General features: G+C 47.1%; 1 protein-coding gene across 8 annotated transcripts in view; it reads right to left on the bottom strand.

The window, feature by feature from the left end:
* The window catches only part of LOC125629404 (uncharacterized), a 50,397-nt gene that overhangs the window by 9,843 nt on the left and 15,149 nt on the right, over nt 1–25,405 (bottom strand). For 2 of the 8 annotated variants that reach the window (XM_075122261.1, XM_075122260.1), the window contains exons 2-3: nt 14,624–14,706; nt 10,794–10,920 (exon numbers count right to left, since the gene is read on the bottom strand). In XM_075122261.1, the coding sequence (XP_074978362.1) occupies nt 10,794–10,920; nt 14,624–14,647 (151 nt within the window). In that variant the 5' untranslated portion in view covers nt 14,648–14,706. Of the gene's footprint in view, nt 1–242; nt 372–10,793; nt 10,921–14,623; nt 14,707–20,277; nt 20,814–21,401; nt 21,977–25,405 lie in introns of those variants that run through there. The other 6 variants (XM_075122263.1, XM_075122264.1, XR_012665782.1 and 3 more) reach the window with 5 other exon arrangements.

Genomic DNA, 25,405 nt, shown 5'->3' with positions numbered 1-25,405 from the left:
TCCTCAGAGGAGAGAGGAAAGGATCAGTTTTGGTCCGCATCTCACCAGAACACTCAGGGAAAGCGAGATCGGAGAGGGACGGGCTGCCAGTTGTAAGTCAGAATAGGTGACATCTGCCATAATGATTCCACGCCTACAGGGAACAATCCTGAACTTGGAGAGCTCACAGGCTCTTTGTAGGGAATCCCAAATGTTTCCTGCATTCCCAAACAGTTTTTGAGTTGGTTTAAACAATTCCTCACCTGGAATTGGTTAAACCAGCAGGCAGCTCTCGGGAGCACTTTTTGCTCAGAGCCCTGGAGGTCTGGGACCCACAGATCTTCCCCTCGTTCCAGCTGCAAGATCACACCAGGTTTGGAAACTGGAAACCCTACTCCAGGCAAAGAAAACAAGGGAGGTCAGCGGAATTTGTGGGATATGTGTCACAAAGATTATTCCATGGTTTTAATCCCAACTCATTTTTAAGCAGTCACATCAGGATTGGAAGGGACCTCAGGAGGTCATCAAGTCCAACCCCCTGCTCAAAGCAGGGCCAATCCCCAACTAAAACATCCCAGCCAGGGCTTTGTCAAGCCTGACCTTAAAAACTTCTAAGGAAGGAGATTGCACCACCTCCCTAGGTAACGCATTCCACTGTTTCACCACTCTCCTAGTGAAAAAGTTTTTCTTAATATCCAACCTAAAGCTCCCGCACTGCAACTTGAGACCATTAGTCCTTGTTCTGTCATCAGCTACCACTGAGAACAGTCTAGATCCATCCTCTTTGGAACCCCCTTTCAGGTAGTTGAAAGCAGCTATCAAATCCCCCCTCGTTCTTCTCTTCTGCAGACTAAACAATCCCAGTTCCCTCAGCCTCTCCTCATAAGTCATGTGTTCCAGTCCCCTAATCATTTTTGTTGCCCTCTGCTGGAAGCTTTCCAATTTTTCCACATCCTTCTTGTAGTGTGGGGCCCAAAACTGGACACAGTACTCCAGATGAGGCCTCACCAACGTCGAATAGAGGGGAATGATCACGTCCCTCGATCCCCTGGCAATGCCCCTACTTATACATCCCAAAATGCCATTGGCCTTCTTGGCAACAAGGGCACACTGTTGACTCAAATCCAGCTCCTTGTCCACTGTAACCCCTAGGTCCTTTTCTGCAGAACTGCTGCCTAGGTATTCGGTCCCTAGTCTGTAGTGGTGCATGGGATTCTTTAGTCCTAAGTGCAGGACTCTGCACTTGTCCTTGTTGAACCTCATCAGATTTCTTTTGGCCCAATCCTTTAATTTGTCTAGGTCCCTCTGTAACCTAACCCTACCTTCCAGCTTATCTACCTCTCCTCCCAGTTTAGTGTCATCTGCAAACTTGCTGAGAGTGCAATCCACACCATCCTCCAAATCATTTATGAAGATATTGAACAAAACTGGCCCAAGGACCGACCCTTGGGGCACTCCACTTGATGCCGGCTGCCAACTAGACATGGAGCCATTGTTCACTACCCATTGAGCCCGACAATCTAGCCAACTTTTTATCCACCTTATAGTGCATTCATCCAGCCCATACTTCTTTAACTTGCTGGCAAGAATACTGTGGGAGACTGTGTCAAAAGCTTTGCTAAAGTCAAGGAACAACACGTCCACTGCTTTCCCCTCATCCTCAGATCCCAAGGCCATCTTCCTTGGCTCAAAGTGGCAGGAGAGTTGTTATTATTATAAATCATATTCATTACCTTAGTGCCTAAGGACCAACTAACAGTGGGTCCCCATTGTGCTAGGCAAAGTACAGAGAATAGTAGATGGCCAATGCCCTGAAGAATTTACAATCTAAATAGACAAGACAGACACAAAATGGGGGTATAATGCACTGTTAGAATATAGATATTCAGGCCTGCCTGTAAAGCCTATACTTTAACAACTTAGGTGTACAGTAACTCCCCACTTAACTTCCTCTCGCTTAATGTTGTTTCACTCTTACGTCCCTGCTCCACTACAGAACATACTCCATTTAAAGTTGTGAAATGCTCCGCTATAACGTTATTTAGCTGCCTGCTTTGTCCTCAGCTGGCAGCCCCCCTATCAGCTCTCCTATGCGCCCCCCCCAGCACCTCCTGCCCACCAGCAGACCCTGCAGATCAGCGCCTTCCCCCTGCTCCCCCCGCCTCCTGCTTGTGGCAATTAGCTGGTTTGTGGCATTCAGGAGGCAGGAGGGAGGGGGGAGGAGTAAGGAGTCTGCACGCAGCCTCCCCCACCTTTCCCTGCCTCCTGCCTGCAGCAATCAGCTGGTTTGCAGCATTCAGGAGGCAGGAGAGGGTGGGGGAGCCTGCAAGCCAAGTCCTCACTCCTCACTCCTCCCCCCTCACTCCTGAATGCCGCAACCAGCTGACTGCCACAGGCAGGAGGTAGGGAAGGGAGGGGGCGAAGCGAGGATGCAGCGTGTGGACGAAAGCAGGAGGTGGTGTGGGGGGAGAAGAGGCACGTTAAGGCAGGCTTGCAAATCCTGAGTGATGATGATCTTGACAGGAAATGCAGCTCCAAAGTGATTAGGGGAGTTGATCATCTAATGACTTGCTATAAAGAAATTTACCAAGAAAAAAAAAGGAAAGCAAAACAATCTCTAGATTTGTTTTTTCACGTTCAGAAAGTTCAGCAAGAACAGCAGCTGGACAATCCACCCTCTTCCACTTTCTGACTCCACCACCTCAACCAAGCTTCATACTCAGCAATGATGATTGTATATTAAATTGTTGTTTTCATAGAATCATAGAATATCAGGGTTGGAAGGGACCTCAGGAGATCATCTAGTCCAACCCCCTGCTCAAAGCAGAACCAATCCCCAATTTTTGCCCCAGATCCCTAAATGCCCCCCTCAAGGATTGAACTCACAACCCTGGGTTTAGCAGGCCAATGCTCAAACCACTGAGCTATCCCTCCCCCCAAAATAGCTTTAAAATAGTTTAAAACTTACACCTGTATTAAATTGCTTGTTTAAAATTGTTTAAAATGTATATAATGCCTTTTGTCTGGCAAAAAAAAAAAATTCCCTGGAACCTAACCCCCCCATTTACATTAATTCTTATGGGGAAATTGGATTCGCTTAACATCGTTTCACTTAAAGTTGCATTTTTCAGGAACATAACTACAACATTAAGTGAGGAGTTACTGTATTTTTAATCACTTGGCTAGTTACAGGGGTATAAAAACAAAGAATAAAAATCACAGTCTGCCTATGTATGGGCCTTCTCTCACTAGGATAGTCTGAGGCATTGTTGTTAGGCTAAGGCCTTTGGCTAAACAGCAGGGGCAGCCATAAGCTGGGAAGCGTAGGGTCACATCCTCACATCCCAAACCAGTCACATTGAAATAAGGTTGTATTGGGCTGTTAGGAAGACGATCCTTTAGCCTGCAGAAGAGAAGAATGAGGGGGGATTTGATAGCTGCTTTCAACTACCTGAAAGGGGGTTCCAAAGAGGATGGCTCTAGACTGTTCTCAATGGTAGCAGATGACAGAACGAGGAGTAATGGTCTCAAGTTGCAGTGGGGGAGGTTTAGATTGGATATTAGGAAAAACTTTTTCACTAAGAGGGTGGTGAAACACTGGAATGCGTTACCTAGGGAGGTGGTAGAATCTCCTTCCTTAGAGGTTTTTAAGGTCAGGCTTGACAAAGCCCTGGCTGGGATGATTTAACTGGGAATTGGTCCTGCTTTGAGCAGGGGGTTGGACTAGATGACCTTCTGGGGTCCCTTCCAACCCTGATATTCTATGATTCTATGGACAGTGCCCATCACCACCAGATAAGGAAACAGATCTTAAGATGATTAAAGAAAACTTAGTTTGATAGCATCCTGTCTGGCAAGAAATCACTTATCAATGGTTGTGAAACCCTCATTTCTGTATTGTTTTATATTTATGGCCACCACTTTTACATTATTAATCAGTCTGGTTCTCTAATTGTTTCTGTCAGCTGTATAATTAACGTTGCTAGGTGTAAGTTAATTAGGGTAGTGGGATATAATTGGTTAGAGAATTATGTTACACTATGTTAGAACTGGTTTGTTAAATTTCAGTAAAATGATTGGTTAAGATATAGCTGAGAATATTACTATATAAACTGGGGTCAATCAGGAGGGGGAAGGGAAATTGGAATCATGTGTGTTAAGGGGTGGAACGGGAACAGGGACACAGGCAAGGCTCTGCGGCGTCAGAGCCGGCAAGGGGGATGCTAGGTAAACGCTCTGCAGCGTCGGAGCTGGGGAGGGAACACTGGGGAACAGACTATCAGCATACAGAGATAAGCCCGACTAGTGTGAAAGGCTTCGGAATATGCTTGCTTGGAAACTAACCCCAATAAACATTGCATTATCTGCACTTCCGACTTCTGGTCTTTTGCTTCTTCCTGTCTACATGACAAGAACCAGGGAAGTGGGAGGGTGAAGGGAAAGCCCTCTAACAAAACTGACATGACCTGATAACTAAGAGGTAAGCCTTTAAGGAAGGTTCTAATACACTTTGGAACCGATCAGGGATTCCCATGAGGGCTGAGGAGGGGGCAATGGTAAATATGAATTTAGATCATTTTCTTGTTTTATATCTTTTTCCCATAAGGGTTAACCTCTGGCACATTGTCATGGATCCACAGGCTTTTAAACAGTCCTTGGGAGGTGCCCCTTGAGTGCACTAGACCTCCAAGGCGTCCCACTCTTTCACAAGGATGGGCCATGTAGCTTCAACACCTGAGACTAAGCCTATGGCTTCAACACTCCTATTCCAACCTGTGAGCTCTGCCCAGCAGGTCCAGCTGAACCACACTGCTGTTCAGAGACTGTTCCTCACGCATGCTTCAATGCACCTCAGCAAGTTTTTGCTGTGACACTGGGCAGACATAAAACACAGCAGGGTTTATTAGTCAACCAAAACACACCATTGGAAAGTCCTTAGATTAGCACCGGGAAGCAAAGAAGACAATATAGTCTATACTGGCCACTGCCCTTGAGCCATGCTGCTGTAGAAAACATTTTGGTTTCCTTTCACTGTGCCTGTCCATTTGTCTTCACTCCAGTAGAGCTCCCTGCATCTGCGAGCCCAGTTCTTCCTGCTCCCAAAAACATAACAAGTCCTGTATGCTTCACTCAGCCAAGCGGAAATCCTCCCATGGACAGGTGAAAATTACTCCCTTGTCTCTGTCGGGTATTCCATTGATGTAGGTTGGTCCCAGCCAGTCCTTAATGACCCATTCATATCACCCCATGACAGTTATGTGACAAAACACCTCATGTCTCCTGCTCTTTATAATCATAGCAATATCAATAACAGAGGGAAACTGAGGTGTGTATTGGCATCCTACAAGTATCTCCAAAATTCCTACCTCTATCACACACCAACTGCTCACAGCCCTTGGAGAGAAAGCAAAGCACAAGAACTGGTCATTAGTCCAGTGAACACAGTGGAGGACAAGCTGCAATCCTCAAACCCTGATCAAAAAGTAGAGGCATGTGGGTCCCTACCCATAGAGAGGGGCTGGCTAGAGGCCTGATACTTGAGAGGGCATTCCTTAAGCAGACCATAGAGGCAGGTCTAAAGCTTAGCTACCCCAGAACTGTGACATCGCAAAAGCACATTTTGGGGAATAAAGAACAAAGGAAGCAGCACTGGACTGGGGAGGGATCCTGACTGAAAGATTCAGCCAGTCAGACTGTTGGAACTTGTGGTGTGAGAGACTTTTGAATTGCCTTTGGGAACGTCTACACTGGCAAGTTTCTGCACAAATCATACCACTTTTATTAAAGCGCTGAAATTAAACTGCGGTTGTGTCCCCACCCTGTGCTCCTCGTGAGGGTGGAGCGCATCCACATTAGCAGCTCTTGCAACAGCAAAGAGAGCAGTGCATTGTGGTAGCTATCCCACCAAGCACCTGGCCGCAGGGTGATTTGGGAAGGGTTTGCAATGCCTCATGGGGCAGGCACAGTGACTAAGGTGTAATGGGAGGGACAATTAAACTCCCCCAATGTGTGGAGAAGGCTGGGTAATTAAACAATAAAATTCAGGAGCAACAGCCTCCAATTATTCTGGAAAAGGAGAATGTAAGAAAGAAGAACTGGGCCACGCAACCTTGGGAGGAACAGGTTCAAAGATCTAAGGAGCCTGGAGGGAAGACAGCTTGCAGCTGCTGTAGATGGGGGAAAGATGGGTGGGTGGGGGAGAACACACTCTCCAAACGCTCACTCCTGTTGACTCTGATGTGATTTTATGATCTATGACCTAGTCTCATGTCTTGTGGGCAATTTTATACATGCTAGAGGTAAAATGTCATTATCAGAGTATTGCTTATTACCTCGGAACATGCATGGAGGGGCAAGGAGCTGGACGAGCGCAAGTCCATGGGACCGGATGCACGGCATCCGACGGTGCTAAAGGAGTTGGCGGATGTGATTGCAGAGCCATTGGCCATGGTCTTTGAAACCTAATGGCGGTCAGGGGAGGTTCTGGACGACTGGAAAAAGGATAATGTAGTGCCCATCTTTAAAAAAGGGAAGGAGGAGGATCCGGGGAACTACAGGCCAGTCAGCCTCACCTCAGTCCCTGGAAAAATCATGGAGCAGGTCCTCAAAGAATCAATTTTGAAGCACTTTGAGGAGAGGAAAGTGATCAGGAACAGTCAACATGGATTCACCAAGGGCAAGTCATGCCTGACTAATCTAATTGCCTTTATGACGAGATAACTGGCTCTGTGGATGAGGGGAAAAGCAGTGGACGTGTTATTCCTTGCCTTTAGCAAAGCTTTCGATACAGCTCCCAAAGTATTCTTGCCAGCAAGTTAAAGTAGTATGGGGTGGATGAATGGACTATAAGATGGATAAAAATCTGGCTAGATTGTTGGGCTCAACGGGTAGTGATCAATGGCTCCATGTCTAGTTGGCAGCCGGTATCAAGCGGAGTGCCCCAAGGGTCGGTCCTCGGGCCAGTTTTGTTCAATATCTTCATAAATGATCTGGAAGATGGCGTGGATTGCACCCTCAGCAAGTTTGCAGATGACAGTAAACTGGGAGGAGTGGTAGATACGCTGGAAGGCAGGGATAGGATGCAGAGAGACCCAGACAAATTAGAGGATTGGGCCAAAAGAAATCTGATGAGGTTCAACAAGGACAAGTGCAGAGTCCTGCACTTAGGACGGAAGAATCCCATGCACTGCTACAGACTAGGGACCGAATGGCTAGGCAGCAGTTCTGCGGAAAAGGACCGAGGGGTTACAGTGAACAAGAAGCTGGATGAGTCAACAGTGTGCCCTTGTTGCCAAGAAGGCTAACGGCATTTTGGGCTGTATAAGTAGGAGCATTGCCAGCAGATCAAGGGATGAGATCTTCCCCTCTATTCGGCATTGGTGAGGCCTTATTTGGAGTACTGTGTCCAGTTTTGGGCCCCACACTACAAGAAGGATGTGGAAAAATTGGAAAGAGTCCAGCGGAGGGCAACAAAAATTATTAGGGGGCTGGAGCACATGATTTATGAGGAGAGGCTGAGGGAACTGGGAAGCATACATGGACTCGTTATGTTTTTGGGAGCAGGAAGAACTGGGATTGTTTAGTCTGCAGAAGAGAAGAATGAGGGGGGATTTGATAGCTGTTTTCAACAACCTGAAAGGGGGTTCCAAAGACGATGGATCTAGACTGTTCTCAGTTGTAACAGATGACAGAACAAGGAGCAGTGGTCTCAAGTTGCAGTGGGGGAGGTCTAGGTTGGATATTAGGAAAAATGTTTTCACTGGGAGGGTGGTGAAGCACTGGAATGGGTTACCTAGGAGGTGGCAGAATCTCCTTGCTTAGATGTTTTTAAGGAAAAAATGTATAATGAAGAGAAACTGAACAGAAATAAAACTGGAGTGTAGGGTCTAAAGCAACAAGGCTTGGGTAAGGATTTGGGGTTAAAGGTCTGGGATCCCCCACAGCTCTAGATCCCAAACTCTCCTCCCTCCCACTGATGCACCCAGGCCACCTCCCGGGTGCTCTTTCTCCACACTCCCCTCCCCTTCTTCCCATTATGCTCAGCCGGCACCACCTCCCAGCACCTTGGGAGCTTCTTGTGTTCCCCCCCTATTAGCCAGGATGGGCAGGAATGGTGTCCCTAGCCTCTGTTTGCCAGAAACTGGGATTGGGTGACAGGATCACTTGATGATAACCTGTCTGTTCATTCCCTTTGGGGCACCTGCCATTGGCTACTGTCAGAAGACAGGATACTGGGCTTCATGGACCTCTGGGCTGACCCAGTATGGCTCTTCTTATGTTCTCCCCATCTCTCACTACCTCATCCCTCCCTGCTGCTTCTTAGCTCTAATCCTGCACACACCCTCCCCAAGTCCTGGCACCCAAAAATGATCTACTCCCCCTCTTCTCCTCCCCTCACCCATGGGGTCCCGAATGGCAGCATTATACATTCTTCTATCAAAAGAGGAGCTCATCTGACTGTCACACAAGCTATGCATGAGTCTGTGATGTTATTGACAGAATCAGTAACTGTACAGATCACTATTGCAACCACTGTTATATATTTGCAGAAAATATGGTACAAAGGTTGTGGTGTGAGGTGTCTGTGGGAAGATTATGATTTGCTGGTTATGTTTATACTGTCTATATATGTGAATCAAATTGTAGTTGAAGTTATGAATATTGGCTCTATACTGTCTGTATTTCAACTTATGCTATGCTTCTGGGTGACACCCCAGACAAGTTGGGGTCAGCTCTGCCCAGCCTGCTGGGTGGCCCATTAAGGACCACCAGCTTTACAACTAACCCATTGAGAGAAGGCAGATACACCTTGTGAAGCAGCAAGGTATGCAGGGACAGGTGTATGAACAGAACTCTTGAGGTTTTTCCAGGCCATGTGATGGACAGCTTGTCTTGGGACAAAGAAAGAATGACCACATGGCAAGAGACTATAAAAAGCTGCTGCAGCTCCTCCATCTTGTCTTCAATCCTGCTTCTTACCTCTGGAGGGACTTTGCTACAAATGGAAGCTCTACACAAAGGACTGATGATCCATCCCAGGCTGTGGATGTCCTCCGAGACTTGATTTGAACCTGCAGTTTATTCCATCACTGCTACAAGCCTGAACTAAGAACTTTGCTATTATGTATGTAATTAATTTCATTTAACCAATTCTTGCTCTCATCTATATCTTTTTCCTTTTATAAATAAATCTTTAGATTTTAGATTCTAAAGGATTGGCAACAGCATGATTTGTGAGTAAGATCTGATTTGTATATAGACCTGGGTCTGAGGCTTGGCCCTTTGAGATCTAGAGAACCTTTTTTCTTTTACTGGGGTATTGGTTTTCATAACCATTTATCCCCACAATGAGTGGCTCTGGTGGTGATACTGTCACAACCTCAGGGATTCCCCTGGGGAAGGCAGATCAGTACTGCATGTTGCTAACACTGTTGCAAGCATCGCAAAGCATTTTGGGGAGGGTCAAAGGTGTGAGTGGGGAGTGGAAGATTCTTTTGCAGGCTGCAAGAGGCCAAAGGGGGAAGGAGAAAGAGAGAAGAGAACGGGTTAACTCAACACTGCAGCTAGCAAGCTCAGTCCAATGATATGACGCTGGCCCCAGCCCAACGACGCTGCTCACAGCCAAGACTTGGCTGACAGCCAAGAAAGACAGGGGCGTGAATGTGCCCGAGCAGCCATGAGAAAGAAAACCCCAACTGCACAGACCTACAAGGCAGCGAGGCCAGGAAAGAAGAAAACAAGGTCTAAGACTGAAGAGATTGAAAACACCGGCGAGAGAGCAAGAGAGGGCATTGAGCCTTGCATCCCTGGAGCGAGGGTGTTTTGAGAAAGCTGAAGACACCATGGAAAGCTGGTTTGGACTGGCACAGAGGGCACCAGGAGCAGAGGTCCCTGAACGAAGCACCCCGCACAAGGAGCCCAGGACTTAAAACCCTCTTAAGAGCTGGAGCAACTTGGAGATCACAGCGAATCCTCTGATGACCTGGCCCCAGGACAGCACTCCCGTCCACCCTTCCCCCACTCTTCTTCTTACGTTAAACCCAGGCTTGGCCAGCTTTGGGTCGGGCGTATGTGAGTATGAAAGTGGGTTAGGGCTTGGGGCACTAACTCTTCCTTCCTTCGAGTAACATAGAAGCATTTCCAGCACTCTCCGCTGTTATTTTATTATTTTATCAATAAAGTTTAAAAATTTAGACACCTGATGTGTTCCGTCATCTCCTCCCTTAACAATTCTGTGGCCTCAGCCTGATCACCTGACGGCTCAGACAGACTGCTGACAGAAATCTGTCACAATACTGGGAAACTGGAGTGTCTAAGGGAATTGCTTGTGTGACTTGTTGTTAGCCAGTGGGGTAAAACCAAAGTCCTTTCTGTCTGGCTAGTTTGGTTTGGTTTGCCTTAGAGGTGGGAAAACCCCAGCCTTGGGCTGTAACTGCCCTGCTTTAAGCAATTTGTCCTGAATTGGCACTCTCAGTTGGGTCCCACCAGAACCAGCATCGTAACAGAGTCATACACCTATTTACTTAACTTAGAATTCTACAGGCAACATATTTTCTTCTTAAAATGAGGAAGGCATGAAAGCTATAGTTATTAATGTATCCAATAAGGATACATTAAATGCAATTTTAAAATGACTGATGGCACCAAAAAGGCACATGTCCAAAAATTATACTAGTGAGTGGGGGATAAGGCAAAAAAAGGGGGCAAGGAAACTTGTCAAAACTTGTAGGATGAATAAAGGTATAAAGTTACTACTACTCAGGTTCTTTAGAGACCCCACAGCTTCGAATAACCGAGGGGACAGGACTCCTTACCCAGCAAGACCACTGACTCATAGTTCTCCTGCATGACATCCCTGTAGAGGGATCTCTGAGTGGGGTCCAGCAGAGCCCCCTCTTCCCTGGTGAAATCCACAGCCACCTCCTCGAAAGTCACCGGCCCCTGAAAGAGCAAGAGTCCAACACTCAGTACCTGCTACCCCAGTGACAGCCCCACTATTCATGGAACAGCAGGACCAGGTAAATGGAAGGTCTGGGAGGCACATGTTAACAGTCCCACCCCACCTTGCTTACAGCAACCAGGAGGCATCAGAGGGTAGAAAGAAAGAACCTTTGTGTCTGCCAGCTGACAGACAGAGGCAGGGTCTTCACATTTATCACATACCTACTAGCCAGAGCTTGATATAGGAGATGGGACTATCTATGGACACTGCTGGTGGCTCCCTGTTAGGAATCCCAACACTCTCCAAATAAAATATATGGAAGAAAGGGGATGTCAATAGTAAAGAAAAGTGGTGGGATCTGAGTTACTACACAGAATTCTTTCCTGGGTATCTGGATGGTGAATCTTGCCCACATGCTCAGGGTTCAGCTGATCGCCATATTTGGGGTTGGGAAGGAATTTTCCTACAGGGCAGATTGGAAGAGTCCCTGTGGGTTTTTCGCCTTCCTCTGTAGCATGGGGCACGGGTCACTTGCTGGAAGATTCTCTGCACCTCGAAGTCTTTAAACCATAATTTGAGGACTTCAGTAGCTCAGACATAGGTGAGAGGTTTATTGCAGGAGTTAGTGGGTGAGATTCGGTGGCCTGCGTTGTGCAGGAGGTCAGACTAGATGATCATAATGGTCCCTTCTGACCTTAATATCTATGAATCTATAAAAGTTAGGTCAGAATTGTAGAAAATTGATAAGGGAAGCTATCAGCAAATCAATGACCAACCAATAAAATAAGAAGGAAGCTTTTAAAGTACAAAATTAATCCTAACAATGGTAGTGGTAAATCACTAGATGGAAATGGCAGAATTATCAAAAATAACGCAGAAGAGGTAAAAGTGTTCAATAAATATTTCTCTCCTGGATTTGGAGAAAAGCAGATGATGTACTCATATCATAAGATGTTGACGACGACATTCTTTCCATTTCAACAATAACTCATGAGGACGTTAAACAGTAGCTATTAAAGTTAGACATGTTTAAATCAGCGGGTCCAGATAACTTGTATCCAAAAGTTTTAAAAGACCTGGTGGAGGAGCATGGTGGATTGTTAATGTTGATTTTAAATTAGGACTTGGAACACTGGGGAAATTCCAGAAGACTGGGAATAAAGCTAATGCTGTGCCAATATTTAAAAAGTGTAAAAGAGATGACCCAGCTAATTATAAGAGTGTTAGTCTGACATCGATACTGGGCAAGTCTGATCAGCCGATACTGGATTTCATTAATAAAGAATTAAAGGAGGGTAATATAATTAGTACCCATTAATAAAGGTATCATTATTGGATAAGATAAAAAGTTTCGTTGCAGCTAATAGTATTGATGTAATATACTTCTGTAAGGTATATGACTTCGTTCAGCACAATATTTTGACTAAAAAACTAGAATGATACATAATAAAAACGGCATACATTAAATAGATTAAAAACTGTGATTGTAAAGGGGGAATCATGGTCGAATGGATTTATTTCTAGCGGGTTCCCGCAAGGATTGGTTCTTGGCCCTCTGCTATTTAACATTCTTATCAATGACCTAGAAGAGAATACAGTAACTCCTCACTTAACGTCCTCCCACTTAACATTGTTTCAAAGTTACGTCGCTGCTCAATTAGGGAACATGCTCGTTTAAAGTTGTGCAATGCTCCCTTATACCATCGTTTGGCTGCCTGCTCTGTGCACTGCATGTAAGCTTTCAAGGAAGAGCAGCGACTTTACAGGAGAGCAATGCATAAGTTCCTCTTCTCCGCCTCCTCCCCATCCTTCCCAGCGCTTCCCCCACCACCAAACAGCTGTTTGGTGGTGCTTAGGACTTTCTGAGAGGGACAGGGAGGAGCGGGGAAGCGCTGTGTCTCCACTCCTCCCTCTCCTTCCCAGAAAGTCCTAAGCGCTGCCAAACAGCTGTACATAATGCCTTTTGTCTGCCCCAAAAAAATTTCCTTGGAACCTAACTCCCGGCATTTACATTAAATCTTATGGAAAATTGGATTAGTTTAACACCATTTCACTTAAAGTTGCATTTTTCAGAAACATAACTACAACGTTAAGTGAGGATTTACTGTATAAAACCATCACTGATAAAGGTTGCAGTTGCCACACAGACTGGGGGTGGTGGTAACTAATGAAGTGTCAGTAGATTCAGGTTCCAGCACTGGGAATCTGGGAAGTTTTTTCAGCCCTGGCTGGAGGGTTATTTCCTGTTCCACAAAGAGGGGAAGTTCCATTCCCAACTCCTGTGCCTTGAAATTACGCCCTATCTGACACTACACCCCATATTCAGCATAGTGGTAGGATTATAGTATGATTCGGACATAATTATGATGCATTTTGTGCAAGATGCGTCATGTGCAGTGTTATTGGAAAAGTTACGATTTGCTGAATAGGATTATCCTATTTGTGTGCCTGTATCATCTTTGTATCTGAAGTTATGGATATTGACTCTGTATCTGTATTTCAAATGTGCTTACTCTGGGTAACACCCACAACTAGCCTTTAAGGTACAACAATGAAGAAGCAAGACAGTGGTGATGGCTCATCAACAAAGACAATGGACCAGGGAAGACCTTAGCCTTCCTGTGAATGTTTCAGCCAGCCTATGAATCATGGCTACCATGACTCAGCAGGGCATGCTAGGTCATGTGACCAGATCACATGACACTGAACTCCATTTTGGTATCTGTATTTTTCCACAAAGTGGACTAGGAATTGAGTTTGGAACAAAGGGTTCCTGACATATGGAAAAGCCACAAGGTGGGGTGTGACATCATCTCTTGGCCTCATTCCCCACACAAGAGAACTGGAAACATCTGAGGAACAAAGACTGAACTGGGGGAAGTGCTGGTCCCAGGGTAAAGGGATTTCTAGCTTGTGTATTGAAACTTGATGGACTGCTTGTATCATCAGTCAGGGTGAGAAATTGCTAATCCAAATTCTATCCATCTAGTATGTTGGGCTTAGTTTGAATTTTTGGTTATTTGTTAAGTAATCTGCTTTGATCTGTTTGTTATCACTTAAAATCTATCTTTCTGTAGTTAATAAACTTGTTTTATGCTTTATCTTAATCTGTGTATTTTGAGTGAAGTGTCTGGGGAAAATCTCAGCTTGGTTAGCACAAGCTTGTTCTACATATCTTTCCCATATCCAGGGGAAGGCGAACTATATTAATGAGCTTACATTATACAGATCCCTGTGCACTATAAGATGGTATAATTCTGGATTTATACTACAGCAGGTGTGCAAAGTTGGGGAGCTGGGAAATTGGCTGTTGTCTTCTATCTGTCCTTGAGTGGCTTAGGTAACGCACTCAGGTAGCTTAGTTGGGTGTATGGCGCCAGCTGCTGTTGTGTTGGGTGATAACAGGGCCTAGAGAGGCTGGCTGCATCTCCAGCAAAGCAGTGTGAGAAGGGCCAGCCCAGCTTGAGGGTTAGAGGGCACAGCGGTTCCCAGAAGCCCCCAAGACTGCACCCTGGGGGTGACAACCCATCGCAACCTAGATTACACAAGTCTCAGCAGGTTTGTCACATCCTGTCCCCTCCCTTTCTCCACCCTAGATATTTCCTGCCTCCCACCACCTCTAGCAGCTCCCAACTTCCTATGCATTTACTGCTCCTCTCCCTCCAAGCAGAACCCACCACCAGCTCCCTGATAATCCGTTACCTGAGCCAGCTCCATTGCAGCCATTTCCTTCTCCCTGGGAGGATGGGATGATCTGGAGTGAAACGTAGATGTTATTCTGTAGCCTGCGAGGGTAAGAAGATCTATGTGAAAGAATTCAGATGGAGCTTTTGTCCATTCCACAAGCCGATTCCCCTTGGATTTTTCCCTGCTAATGGACATTCTAGTTTCTACCACACTGTGAAGCACAGAGTGACCTTATTCCAGTTCAGGCCTAGCTCCCTCCCACCAGGGTGTAACCCTGAGACATGGTGAAACCCTCCCAGTAACAGAGTGTGTTACACTTATAAAGTTTGCGGACGATACCAAGCTCGGAGTGGTTTCAAGTGCTTTGGAGGATAGGATTAAAATTCAAAATGATCTGAACAAACTGGAGAAACGGTCTGAAGTAAATAGGATGAAATTCAATAAGGACAAATACAAAGTACTCCACTTAGGAAGGAACAATCAGTTGCACACATACAAAATGGGAAATAACTGCCTTGGAAGGAGTACTGCGGAAAGGGATCTGGTGGTCATAGTGGACCACAAGCTAAATATGAGTCAACAGTTTTACAAAAAAATCAAACATCATTCTGGGATGTATTAGTAGGAGTGTTGTAAGCAAGACATGAGAAGTAATTCTTCTTCTCTACTCCACACTGAGTAGGCCTCAACTGGAATATTGTGTCCAGTTCTGGGCGCCACATTTCAGGAAAGACGTGGACAAATTGGAGAAAGTCCAGAAAAGAGCAACAAAAAATGATTAAAGGTCTAGAAAACATGATCGAAGAGGGAAGATTGAAAAAAATTGGGTTTGTTCAGTCTGGGGAAAAGAAGACAGAGAGGACATGATCACAGTTTTCAAGTACATAAAAGGTTGTTACAAGGAGGAGGGAGAAAAATTGTTCTTATTAACCTCTGAGGATAGGATAAGAAGCAATGGCCTTAAATTGCAGCAAGGGTGGCTTAAGTTGGACAATAGGAAAAACTTCCTGTCAGAGTGGTTAAGCACTGGAATAAATTGCCTAGGGAGGTTGTGGAATCACCATCATTGGGGATTTTTAAGAGCACGCTGGTCAAACACCTGTCAGTGATGGTCTAGATCAGTGCTTCTCAAGCTATGCGATGTGGGGGACCGGCAATTTTTTTTCCCCCAATTGCACGCAGATTGGCACCGGTCTGCGGACCACCACTTTGGGTAGCACTGGTCTAGATAATACTTAGTCTGCCTTGAGTGCAGGTGACTGGACTAGATGACCTGTCAAGGTCCCTTCCAGTTCTATGATTCTATGAACCAAAGGAGTCACTTTGGGGGATTCTCCCTCTCATTGTAAACCTGAGACAGCTGCCTTGGGGACAAAGTTGTTTGATGCTCCAGCCTTTGTACAGTCTCTTCTGGGAGTGCCCTTTCATGGGATGAGGCCTTGTTTTAGCTTTTGGCAAGTGTGACCCCAGGGGCTCTGAGACTGGGACTTCTTCATAGAATCATAGAATATCAGGGTTGGAAGGGACCTCAGGAGATCATCTAGTCCAACCCCCTGCTCAAAGCAGGGCCAATCCCCAACTAAATTCTCTCAGCCAGGGCTTTGTCAAGCCTGACATTAAAAACCTCAAATGAAAGAGATTCCATCACCTCCCTAGGTAACCCATTCCAGTGTTTCACCACCCTCCTAGTGAAAAAGTTTTTCCTAATCTCCAACCTAAACCTTCCCTACTGCAACTTGAGACCATTACTCCTTGTTCTGTCATCTGCTACCACTGAGAACAGTCTAGATCCATCCTCTTTGGAACCCCCTTTCAGGTAGTTGAAAGCAGCTATCAAACCCCACCTCATTCTTCTCTTCTGCAGACTAAACAATCCCAGTTCCCTCAGCCTCTCCTCAGAAGTCATGTTTCCAGTCCCCTAATCATTTTTGTTGCCCTCCACTGGACGCTTTCCAATTTTTCACATCCTTCTTGTAGTGTGGGGCCCAAAACTGGACACAGTACTCCAGATGAGGCCTCACCAAAGTCGAATAGAGGGGACAATCACATCCCTCGATCTTCTTGCCTCAGCACACCTTGTTTCTTTCTGTGACTCCCCAGTGAGTCCAAATGAGTAGATACTCCTGATAGAGACTGAACACAAGAACATCCCACTGCATCAGACCAATGGTCCACCTAGCTCAGTGGCCAATGCCAGGCCCCCCAGAGGGAATGAACAGAACAAGTAATCATCAAGTGATCCATCCCCTGACACCCGTACCAGCTTCTGGCAAACAGAGGCTAGAGACACCATCCCTGCCCATCCTGCCTGTGACACTGGCAGATAAAGTGTTAGCTCTTGCAAAAGCCCCCATGTCTTAACTGAACGCAGAGCTGGAATCAGTCTGGCTCACCTGTGTTAGTATTGTTAAAACAGGCATTAGGGTTATAAGAATGTGTTTAGACTTTATGGAATACTTGTGAGTTGCTGCCTCGGTTAATATCTGACTAGTTGCATTTTGAGCCTCTGTGGCTCTGTCAATCACCAGACAGGAGAGAGACTCTACCTACGTGAAGTGCTGGTTGGCAACAAAATGCATTACACCCTGCCTGGGAGGAAAGGTCCATCAACAGCAGACAGAGCATTATGGGATGTTAAAGACGGCAAAAGACTGTTGTTGTGCTCTTGACTTCCCCTTAGCTGAGTTTGCAGCTCAGAGCACATGGCAGGAAAGGGATAAAAAAAACTCATGTAGAAGGAACTGATTATCTGTATGCTGCTTGGACTCCCGGGGGCAAAGTTTCAAGGCATAAGCAAGAGATCCCCAGCTGCTTAGCCTGGGTTAGTTCTAAAGAATATATAGAACTTGCTTATTATAGAAGCTTCTATTACCTTTCGAAATTTAAGACTGTAACTCTTCTGCATCTATATGATTACCTGCTTTAACAATGTAAACAACTCTCATTTCCTTTTAAACAAATCTTAGGGTATGTCTACACTATGAAATCAGGTTGAATTTATAGAAGTCGTTATTTTAGAAATCGGTTTTATATATTCGAGTGTGTGTGTCCCCACAGAAAATGCTCTAAGTGCATTAAGTGCATTAACTCAGCGGAGTGCTTCCACAGTACCGAGGCTAGCGTCGACTTCCGGAGTGTTGCACTGTGGGTAGCTATCCCACAGTTCCCGCAGTCTCCGCTGCCCATTGGAATTCTGGGTTGAGATCCCAATGCCTGATGGGGCTAAGACATTGTCACGGGTGGTTCTGGGTACATATTGTCAGGCCCCCATTCCCTCCCTCCCTCCGTGAAAGCAAGGGAAGACAATCGTTTCGCGCCTTTTTTCCTGAGTTACTTGTGCAGATGCCATACCACGGCAAGCATGGAGCCCGCTCAGCTCACTGTCACCGTATGTCTCCTGGGTGCTGGCAGACGTGGTACTGCATTGCTACACAGCAGCATCAACCCCTTGCCTTGTGGCAGCAGACGGTACAGTACGACTGGTAGCCGTCCTCGTCATGTCCGAGGTGCTCCTGGCCACGTCGGCCAGGAGCGCCTGGGCAGATATGGGCGCAGGGACTAAATCTGGAGTGACTCGACCAGGTCATTCTCTTTAGTCCTGCAGTCAGTCCTATTGAACTGTCTTATGGTGAGCAGGCAGGCGATATGGATTGCTAGCAGTCCTATTGCATCATCTTCTGCCGGGCAGCCATGAGATGTGGATGGCATGCAGTCCTTCTGCACCGTCTGCTGCCAGCCAAAGATGTAAAAGATAGATGGAGTGGATCAAAATAAGAAATAGACCAGATTTGTTTTGTACTCATTTGCTTCCTCCCCTCCCCTGTCTAGGGGACTCATTCCTCTAGGTCACACTGCAGTCACTCACAGAGAAGGTGCAGCGAGGTAAATCCAGCCATGTATCAATCAGAGGCCAGACTAACCTCATTGTTCCAATAAGAACAATAACTCAGGTGCACCATTTCTTATTGGAACCCTCCGTGAAGTCCTGCCTGAAATACTCCTTGATGTAAAGCCACCCCCTTTGTTGATTTTAGCTCCCTGAAGCCAACCCGGTAAACCATGTCGTCAGTCGCCCCTCCCTCCGTCAGAGCAACGGCAGACAATCGTTCCGCGCCTTTTTTCTGTGCGGACGCCATACCAAGGCAAGCATGGAGGCCGCTCAGCTCACTTTGGCAATTAGGAGCACATTAAACACCACATGCATTATCCAGCAGTATATGCAGCACCAGAACCTGGCAGAGTGATACCGGGTGAGGAGGCGATGTCAGCGCGGTCAAGTGAGTGATCAGGACACAGACACAGATTTCTCTGAAAGCATGGGCCCTGCCAATGCATGCATCATGGTGCTAATGGGGCAGGTTCATGCTGTGGAACGCCAATTTTGGGCTCGAGAAACAAGCACAGACTGGTGGGACCACATAGTGTTGCAGGTCTGGAATGATTCCCAGTGGCTGCGAAACTTTCGCATGCATAGGGGCACTTTCATGGAACTTTGTGACTTGCTTTCCCCTGCCCTGAAGCGCATGAATACCAAGATGAGAGCAGCCCTCACAGTTGAGAAGCGAGTGGCGATAGCCCTGTGGAAGCTTGCAATGCCAGACAGCTACCGGTCAGTTGGGAATCAATTTGGAGAGGGCAAGTCTACTGTTGGGGCTGCTGTGATGCAAGTAGCCCACGCAATCAAAGATCTGCTGATATCAAGGGTAGTGACCCTGGGAAATGTGCAGGTCATAGTGGATGGCTTTGCTGCAATGGGATTCCCTAACTGTGGTGGGGCCATAGACAGAACCCATATCCCTATCTTGGCACCAGAGCACGAAGCCGGCGAGTACATAAACCGCAAGGGGTACTTTTCAATAGTGCTGCAAGCTCTGGTGGATCACAACGGACGTTTCACGAACATCAACGTGGGATGGCCGGGAAAGGTACATGACGCTTGCATCTTCAGGAACTCTGGTCTGTTTCAAAAGCTGCAGGAAGGGACTTTATTCCCAGACCAGAAAATAACTGTTGGGGATGTTGAAATGCCTATATGTATCCTTGGGGACTCAGCCTACCCCTTAATGCCATGGCTCATGAAGCCGTACACAGGCAGCCTGGACAGTAGTCAGGAGCTGTTCAACTACAGGCTGAGCAAGTGCAGAATGGTGGTAGAACGTGCATTTGGACGTTTAAAGGCACGCTGGCGTAGTTTACTGACTCGCTTAGACCTCAGCGAAACCAATATTCCCACTGTTATTACTGCTTGCTGTGTGCTCCACAATATCTGTGAGAGTAAAGGGGAGACGTTTATGGCAGCGTGGGAGGTTGAGGCAAATCGCCTGGCTGCTGGTTATGCGCAGCCAGACACCAGGGCGGTTAGAAGAGCACAGGAGGGCACGGTACGCATCAAAGAAGCTTTGAAAACCACTTTCATGACTGGCCAGGCTACGGTGTGAAAGTTCTCTTTGTTTCTTCTTGATGAAACCCACCGCCCCTTGGTTCACTCTACTTCCCTGCAAGCTAACCACCCTCCCCTCCTCCCTTTAATCATTGCTTGCAGAGGCAATAAAGTCATTGTTGCTTCACATTCATGCATTCTTTATTCATTCATCACACAAATAGGGGGATGACTACCAAGGTAGCCCAGGAGGGGCGGTGGAGGAGGGAAGGAAAATGCCAAACAGCACTTTAAAAGTTTACAACTTTAAAATTTATTGAATGCCAGCCTTCTTTTTTTGGGCAATCCTCTGTGGCAGAGTGGCTGGTTGGCCGGTGGCCCCCCCACCGCGTTCTTGGGCATCTGGGTGTGGAGGCTATGGAACTTGGGGAGGAGGGTGGTTGGTTACACAGGGGCTGTAGTGGCAGTCTGTGCTCCAGCTGCCTTTGTTGCAGCTCAGCCATACACTGGAGCATACTGGTTTGGTCCTCCAGCAGCCTCAGCATTGAATCCTGCCTCCTCTCATCACGCTGCCGCCACATTTGAGCTTCAGCCCTGTCTTCAGCCCGCCACTTACTCTCTTCAGCCCACCACCTCTCCTCCCTGTCATTTTGTACTTTCCTGCACTCTGACATTATTTGCCTCCACGCATTCGTCTGTGCTCTGTCAGTGTGGGAGGACAGCATGAGCTCAGAGAACATTTCATCACGAGTGCGTTTTTTTTGTTTCTAATCTTCACTAGCCTCTGGGAAGGAGAAGATCCTGTGATCATTGAAACACATGCAGCTGGTGGAGAAAAAAAAAGGGACAGCGGTATTTAAAAAGACACATTTTATAAAACAGTGGCTACACTCTTTCAGGGTAAACCTTGCTGTTAACTGTACATACATAGCACATGCGCTTTCGTTACAAGGTCGCATTTTGCCTCCCCCTACCGAGTGGCTACCCCCTCAACCCTCCCCCCTCCCCGTGGCTAACAGTGGGGAACATTTCTATTCAGCCACAGGTAAACAGCCCAGCAGGAATGGGCTCCTCTGAGTGTCCCCTGAAGAAAAGCACCCTATTTCAACCAGGTGACCATGAATGATATCTCACTCTCCTGAGGATAACACAGAGAGATAAAGAACGGATGTTGTTTGAACACCAGCAAACATACACTGCAATGCTTTGTTGTACAATGATTCCCGAGTACATGTTACTGGCCTGGAGTGGTAAAGTGTCCTACCATGGAGGATGCAATAAGGCTGCCCTCCCCAGAAACCTTTTGCAAATGCTTTGGAAGTACATCCAGGAGAGCCGCGAATGCCAGAGCAAAGTAATCCTTTCACATGCTTGCTTTTAAACCATGTATAGTATTTTAAAAGGTACACGCACCAGAGGTCCCTTCTCCACCTGCCGGGTCCAGGAAGCAGCCTTGGGTGGGTTTGGGGGGGTACTGGCTCCAGGTCCAGGGTGAGAAACAGTTCCTGGCTGTCGGCAAAACTGGTTTCTCCGCTTGCTTGCTGTGAGCTATCTACAACCTCCTCCTCATCATCATCTTCGTCCCCAAAACCTGCTTCCGTGTTGCCTCCATCTCCATTGAAGGAGTCAAACAACACATCTGGGGTAGTGGTGGCTGAACCCCCTAAAATGGCATGCAGCTCATCATAGAAGCGGCATGTTTGGGGCTCTGACCCGGAGCGGCCGTTCGCCTCTCTGGTTTTCTGGTAGGCTTGCCTCAGCTCCTTAAGTTTCACGTGGCACTGCTTCGGGTCCCTGTTATGGCCTCTGTCCTTCATGCCCTGGGAGATTTTGACAAAGGTTTTGGCATTTCGAAAACTGGAATGGAGTTCTGATAGCACGGATTCTTCTCCCCATACAGCGATCAGACCCCGTACCTCCCGTTCAGTCCATGCTGGAGCTCTTTTGCGATTCTGGGACTCCATCATGGTCACCTGCAGCTTGCCATGCTGGCCAAACAGGAAATGAGATTAAAAAGTTCACGGTTCTTTTCCTGTCTACCTGGCCAGTGCATCTGAGTTGAGAGTGCTGTCCAGAGCGGTCACAATGGAGCACTCTGGGATAGCTCTCGGAGGCCAATACCGTTGAATTGTGTCCACAGTACTGTTAGGATATAGATATTCAGGCCTGTCTGTAAAGGCCTATACTCTAAGAATTTAGGTGTATTCTTATCACTTGGCTAGTGATAGAGGTATAAAAGAAAGAAAGAATCAAAACCACTGTCTGCCAGTGTAAGGGCCTTCTCTTACTGTGACAGTTTGTGGCCCTGTGCTTAGGCTCAGGCCTTTGGCTAAGCAGCAGAGGCAGCCATAAGCTGGGAAGCGAACGGTCACATCCTCACATTCCAAACTAGTCACATTGAAATAAGGTGCTATTGGGCTGTTAGGCACTATCAGGACAGGATTGTATTCCTATCACCTCCAGAGGAAGGGAAGTGCCTAGAAAATGTAAAAGGAAACTTAGTTTGATAGCATCCTGTCTGGCAAGAACTCACTTATCAATAGCTGGGATGTGAAATCCTCACTTCTGTATTGTTTTGTCATTATAGTTCCCACTTTGCTGTTGTTTGTCTGTATAATCTGTCTGGTTCTGTGATTGTTCCTGTCTGCTGTATAATTAATTTTGCTGGGTGTAAACTAATTGAGGTGGTGGGATATAATTGGTTACATAATCATGTTACAATATGTTAGGATTGGTTAGTTAAATTTCAGGAAAATGATTGGTTAAGGTATAGCTAAGCAGAACTCAAGTTTTACTATATAATCTGTAGTCAATGAGGAAGTGACTGGGTGTGGGTGGGGGTGGGCATGTGGGTGTGTGAGATGGGAACAGGGAATGGGAGTAAGGAAGTTGGAATCATGTTTTGCTAAAGGGGGAAATGGGAACAGGGAATGGGAGTAAGGAAGTTGGAATCATGTTTGGCTAAGGGCAGGAATGGGAACAGGGACACAGGTGTAAGGCTCTGTGGATCAGAGCTGGGAAGGAGGATACTAAGGAAGGAAACTGGAATCATGCTTGCTGGAAGTTCACCCCAATAAACATCGAATTGTTTGCACCTTTGGACTTCGGGTATTGTTGCTCTCTGTTCATGCGAGAAGGACCAGGGAAGTAAGTGGGTGAAGGAATAAGCCCCCTAACAAGTACCCCAAATTCGACCCGGCAAGGCCGATTTAAGCGCTAATCCACTTGTCAGGGGTGGAGTAAGGAAATCGATTTTAAGAGCCCTTTAAGTCGAAATAAAGGGCTTCATCGTGTGGACGGGTGCAGGTTTACATCGATTTAACGCTGCTAAATTCGACCTAAAGTCCTAGCATAGACCAGGGCTTAATACAGGTTACTACAGGACTGGCTACAAGTGTGGTCTTTGTTGTGAGATCTAAGAATCAACTGACCTAAGTAAGTGACTGGTCCTTTGGGACTGACAGTAACCTGAACATTGCTGTGATTTGTGGTGTAAGGCAATGGTTCTCAACCAGAGGTCTGGGGCCCCCTGGAGGGCCGTGAGCAGGTTTCAGGGGGGCTGCCAGCATTAGACTCGCTGAGGCCCAGGGCAGAAAGCTGAAGTCCCAGTGCATGGGGCTGAAGTCCAGGGCCCTGAGCCCCACCACCCGGGGCTGAAGCCTAACCAATGTAGCTTTGTGGGGGCCCTGTGTCATGGGACCCCAGGCAGTTGCCCTGCTCGCTACCCCCTAACACCAGACCTGGCTTTTAAATGCAGAAAACCAGTTATTGTGGCCCATGTGGCCTGTGGAGTTTTTATAGCATGTTGGGGGGGCCTCAGAAAGAAAAAGGTTCAGAACCCCTGGTGGAAGGGACCATCTGTCACAAAGGCTGGGTCACCTGCGTGGGGAGATCTACGGGATGACCCAAGGGGACTGTCTGTGATTCCATGTTAATGCTGTTACAGTGCCTGAAGCGTTTACACTGGATACTTGGTTGGTGAAATCTACATATCGACCTCACAACCAATCTGGGGTTTGTGCCCTGCTTCTTACCACTCTGCCTGAGGCTGGCCCTCATGCTCTCGAGTCACTGGAGACAGCGTTACAGAGACTTACGGGTGCAACGCCACCAGCAGCAACTGGCAGCCATGCAGAGCAGGCTTTACAGTGACACCGTGTGGGCCAAATGGTCCATGGACTCAGTCAAGCCCCAGTTCTCCTCTGGTGCACATCAGCATCCCGGCAACCTTCAAGGAGGGTCAAGGCTGCCACTCCTTCAGTGATGATGGATCTCCAGCATAGAATCACCCGTGCCCCAGGACCCGCCTTATCTCCTGAGACAGAGGTGAATGACAGAGGGTGCACAACGGATCCTGGAGGGGGGGCGGGGTAGGGAAATATATAACAACACACACCTTCCGGGAGTCATCCCTCAGGAAGTGAAGGTGACAGGCATTATGGTGACAGTAAAGGGGGAGGGGATGGAGTGGGAGCAGGAGAGAGCAGCACTCTCAAAGGCAATGTTGCCAGTGGGTCGCCACACCACATCAGGCATGGGACTGATAGAGGGCCATTCCCTGGGTCTGGGTGCCTGCGAAAGGCTATATAAACCCCACGCTGGCATAGAAGGGGTAAAACTGCTGCTTTAGTCTGGACTGGCCCAGCCCCTCCACACCTGCAAACCATGCTATGACTGGAGCAGGAGTTAACAGGAGAGACCTACTCTACTCAGAGGGGAGCAACGCTAGGAAGGGAACAGTCTGTGGAGCATCTCTTTTTTGCCTCTGTTTTCACTAACAAGGTCAGCTCCCAGACTGCTACGCTGGGCATCACAAAATGGGGAGGAGATGGCCAGCCCTCTGTGGAGATAGAGGTGGTTAGGGACTATTTAGAAAAGCTGGACGTGCACAAGTCCATGGGGCCGGACGAGTTGCATCCGAGAGTGCTGAAGGAATTGGCGGCTGTGATTGCAGAGCCATTGGCCATTATCTTTGAAAACTCGTGGCGAACGGGGGAAGTCCCGGATGACTGGAAAAAGGCTAATGTAGTGCCAATCTTTAAAAAAGGGAAGAAGGAGGATCCTGGGAACTACAGGCCAGTCAGCCTCACCTCAGGCCCTGGAAAAATCATGGAGCAGGTCCTCAAAGAATCAATCCTGAAGCACTTGCATGAGAGGAAAGTGATCAGGAACAGCCAGCATGGATTCACCAAGGGAAGGTCATGCCTGACTAATCTAATCGCCTTTTATGATGAGATTACTGGTTCTGTGGATGAAGGGAAAGCAGTGGATGTATTGTTTCTTGACTTTAGCAAAGCTTTTGACACGGTCTCCCACAGTATTCTTGTCAGCAAGTTAAGGAAGTATGGGCTGGGTGAATGCACTATAAGGTGGGTAGAAAGCTGGCTAGATTGTCGGGCTCAACGGGTAGTGATCAA

Source organism: Caretta caretta, chromosome 22 (assembly GCF_965140235.1).
Source record: "Caretta caretta isolate rCarCar2 chromosome 22, rCarCar1.hap1, whole genome shotgun sequence".
NCBI lineage: Eukaryota > Metazoa > Chordata > Testudines > Cheloniidae > Caretta > Caretta caretta.
The sequence above is the reverse complement of the archived record's forward strand: the minus strand, read 5'-3'. Positions and strand labels throughout refer to the sequence as shown.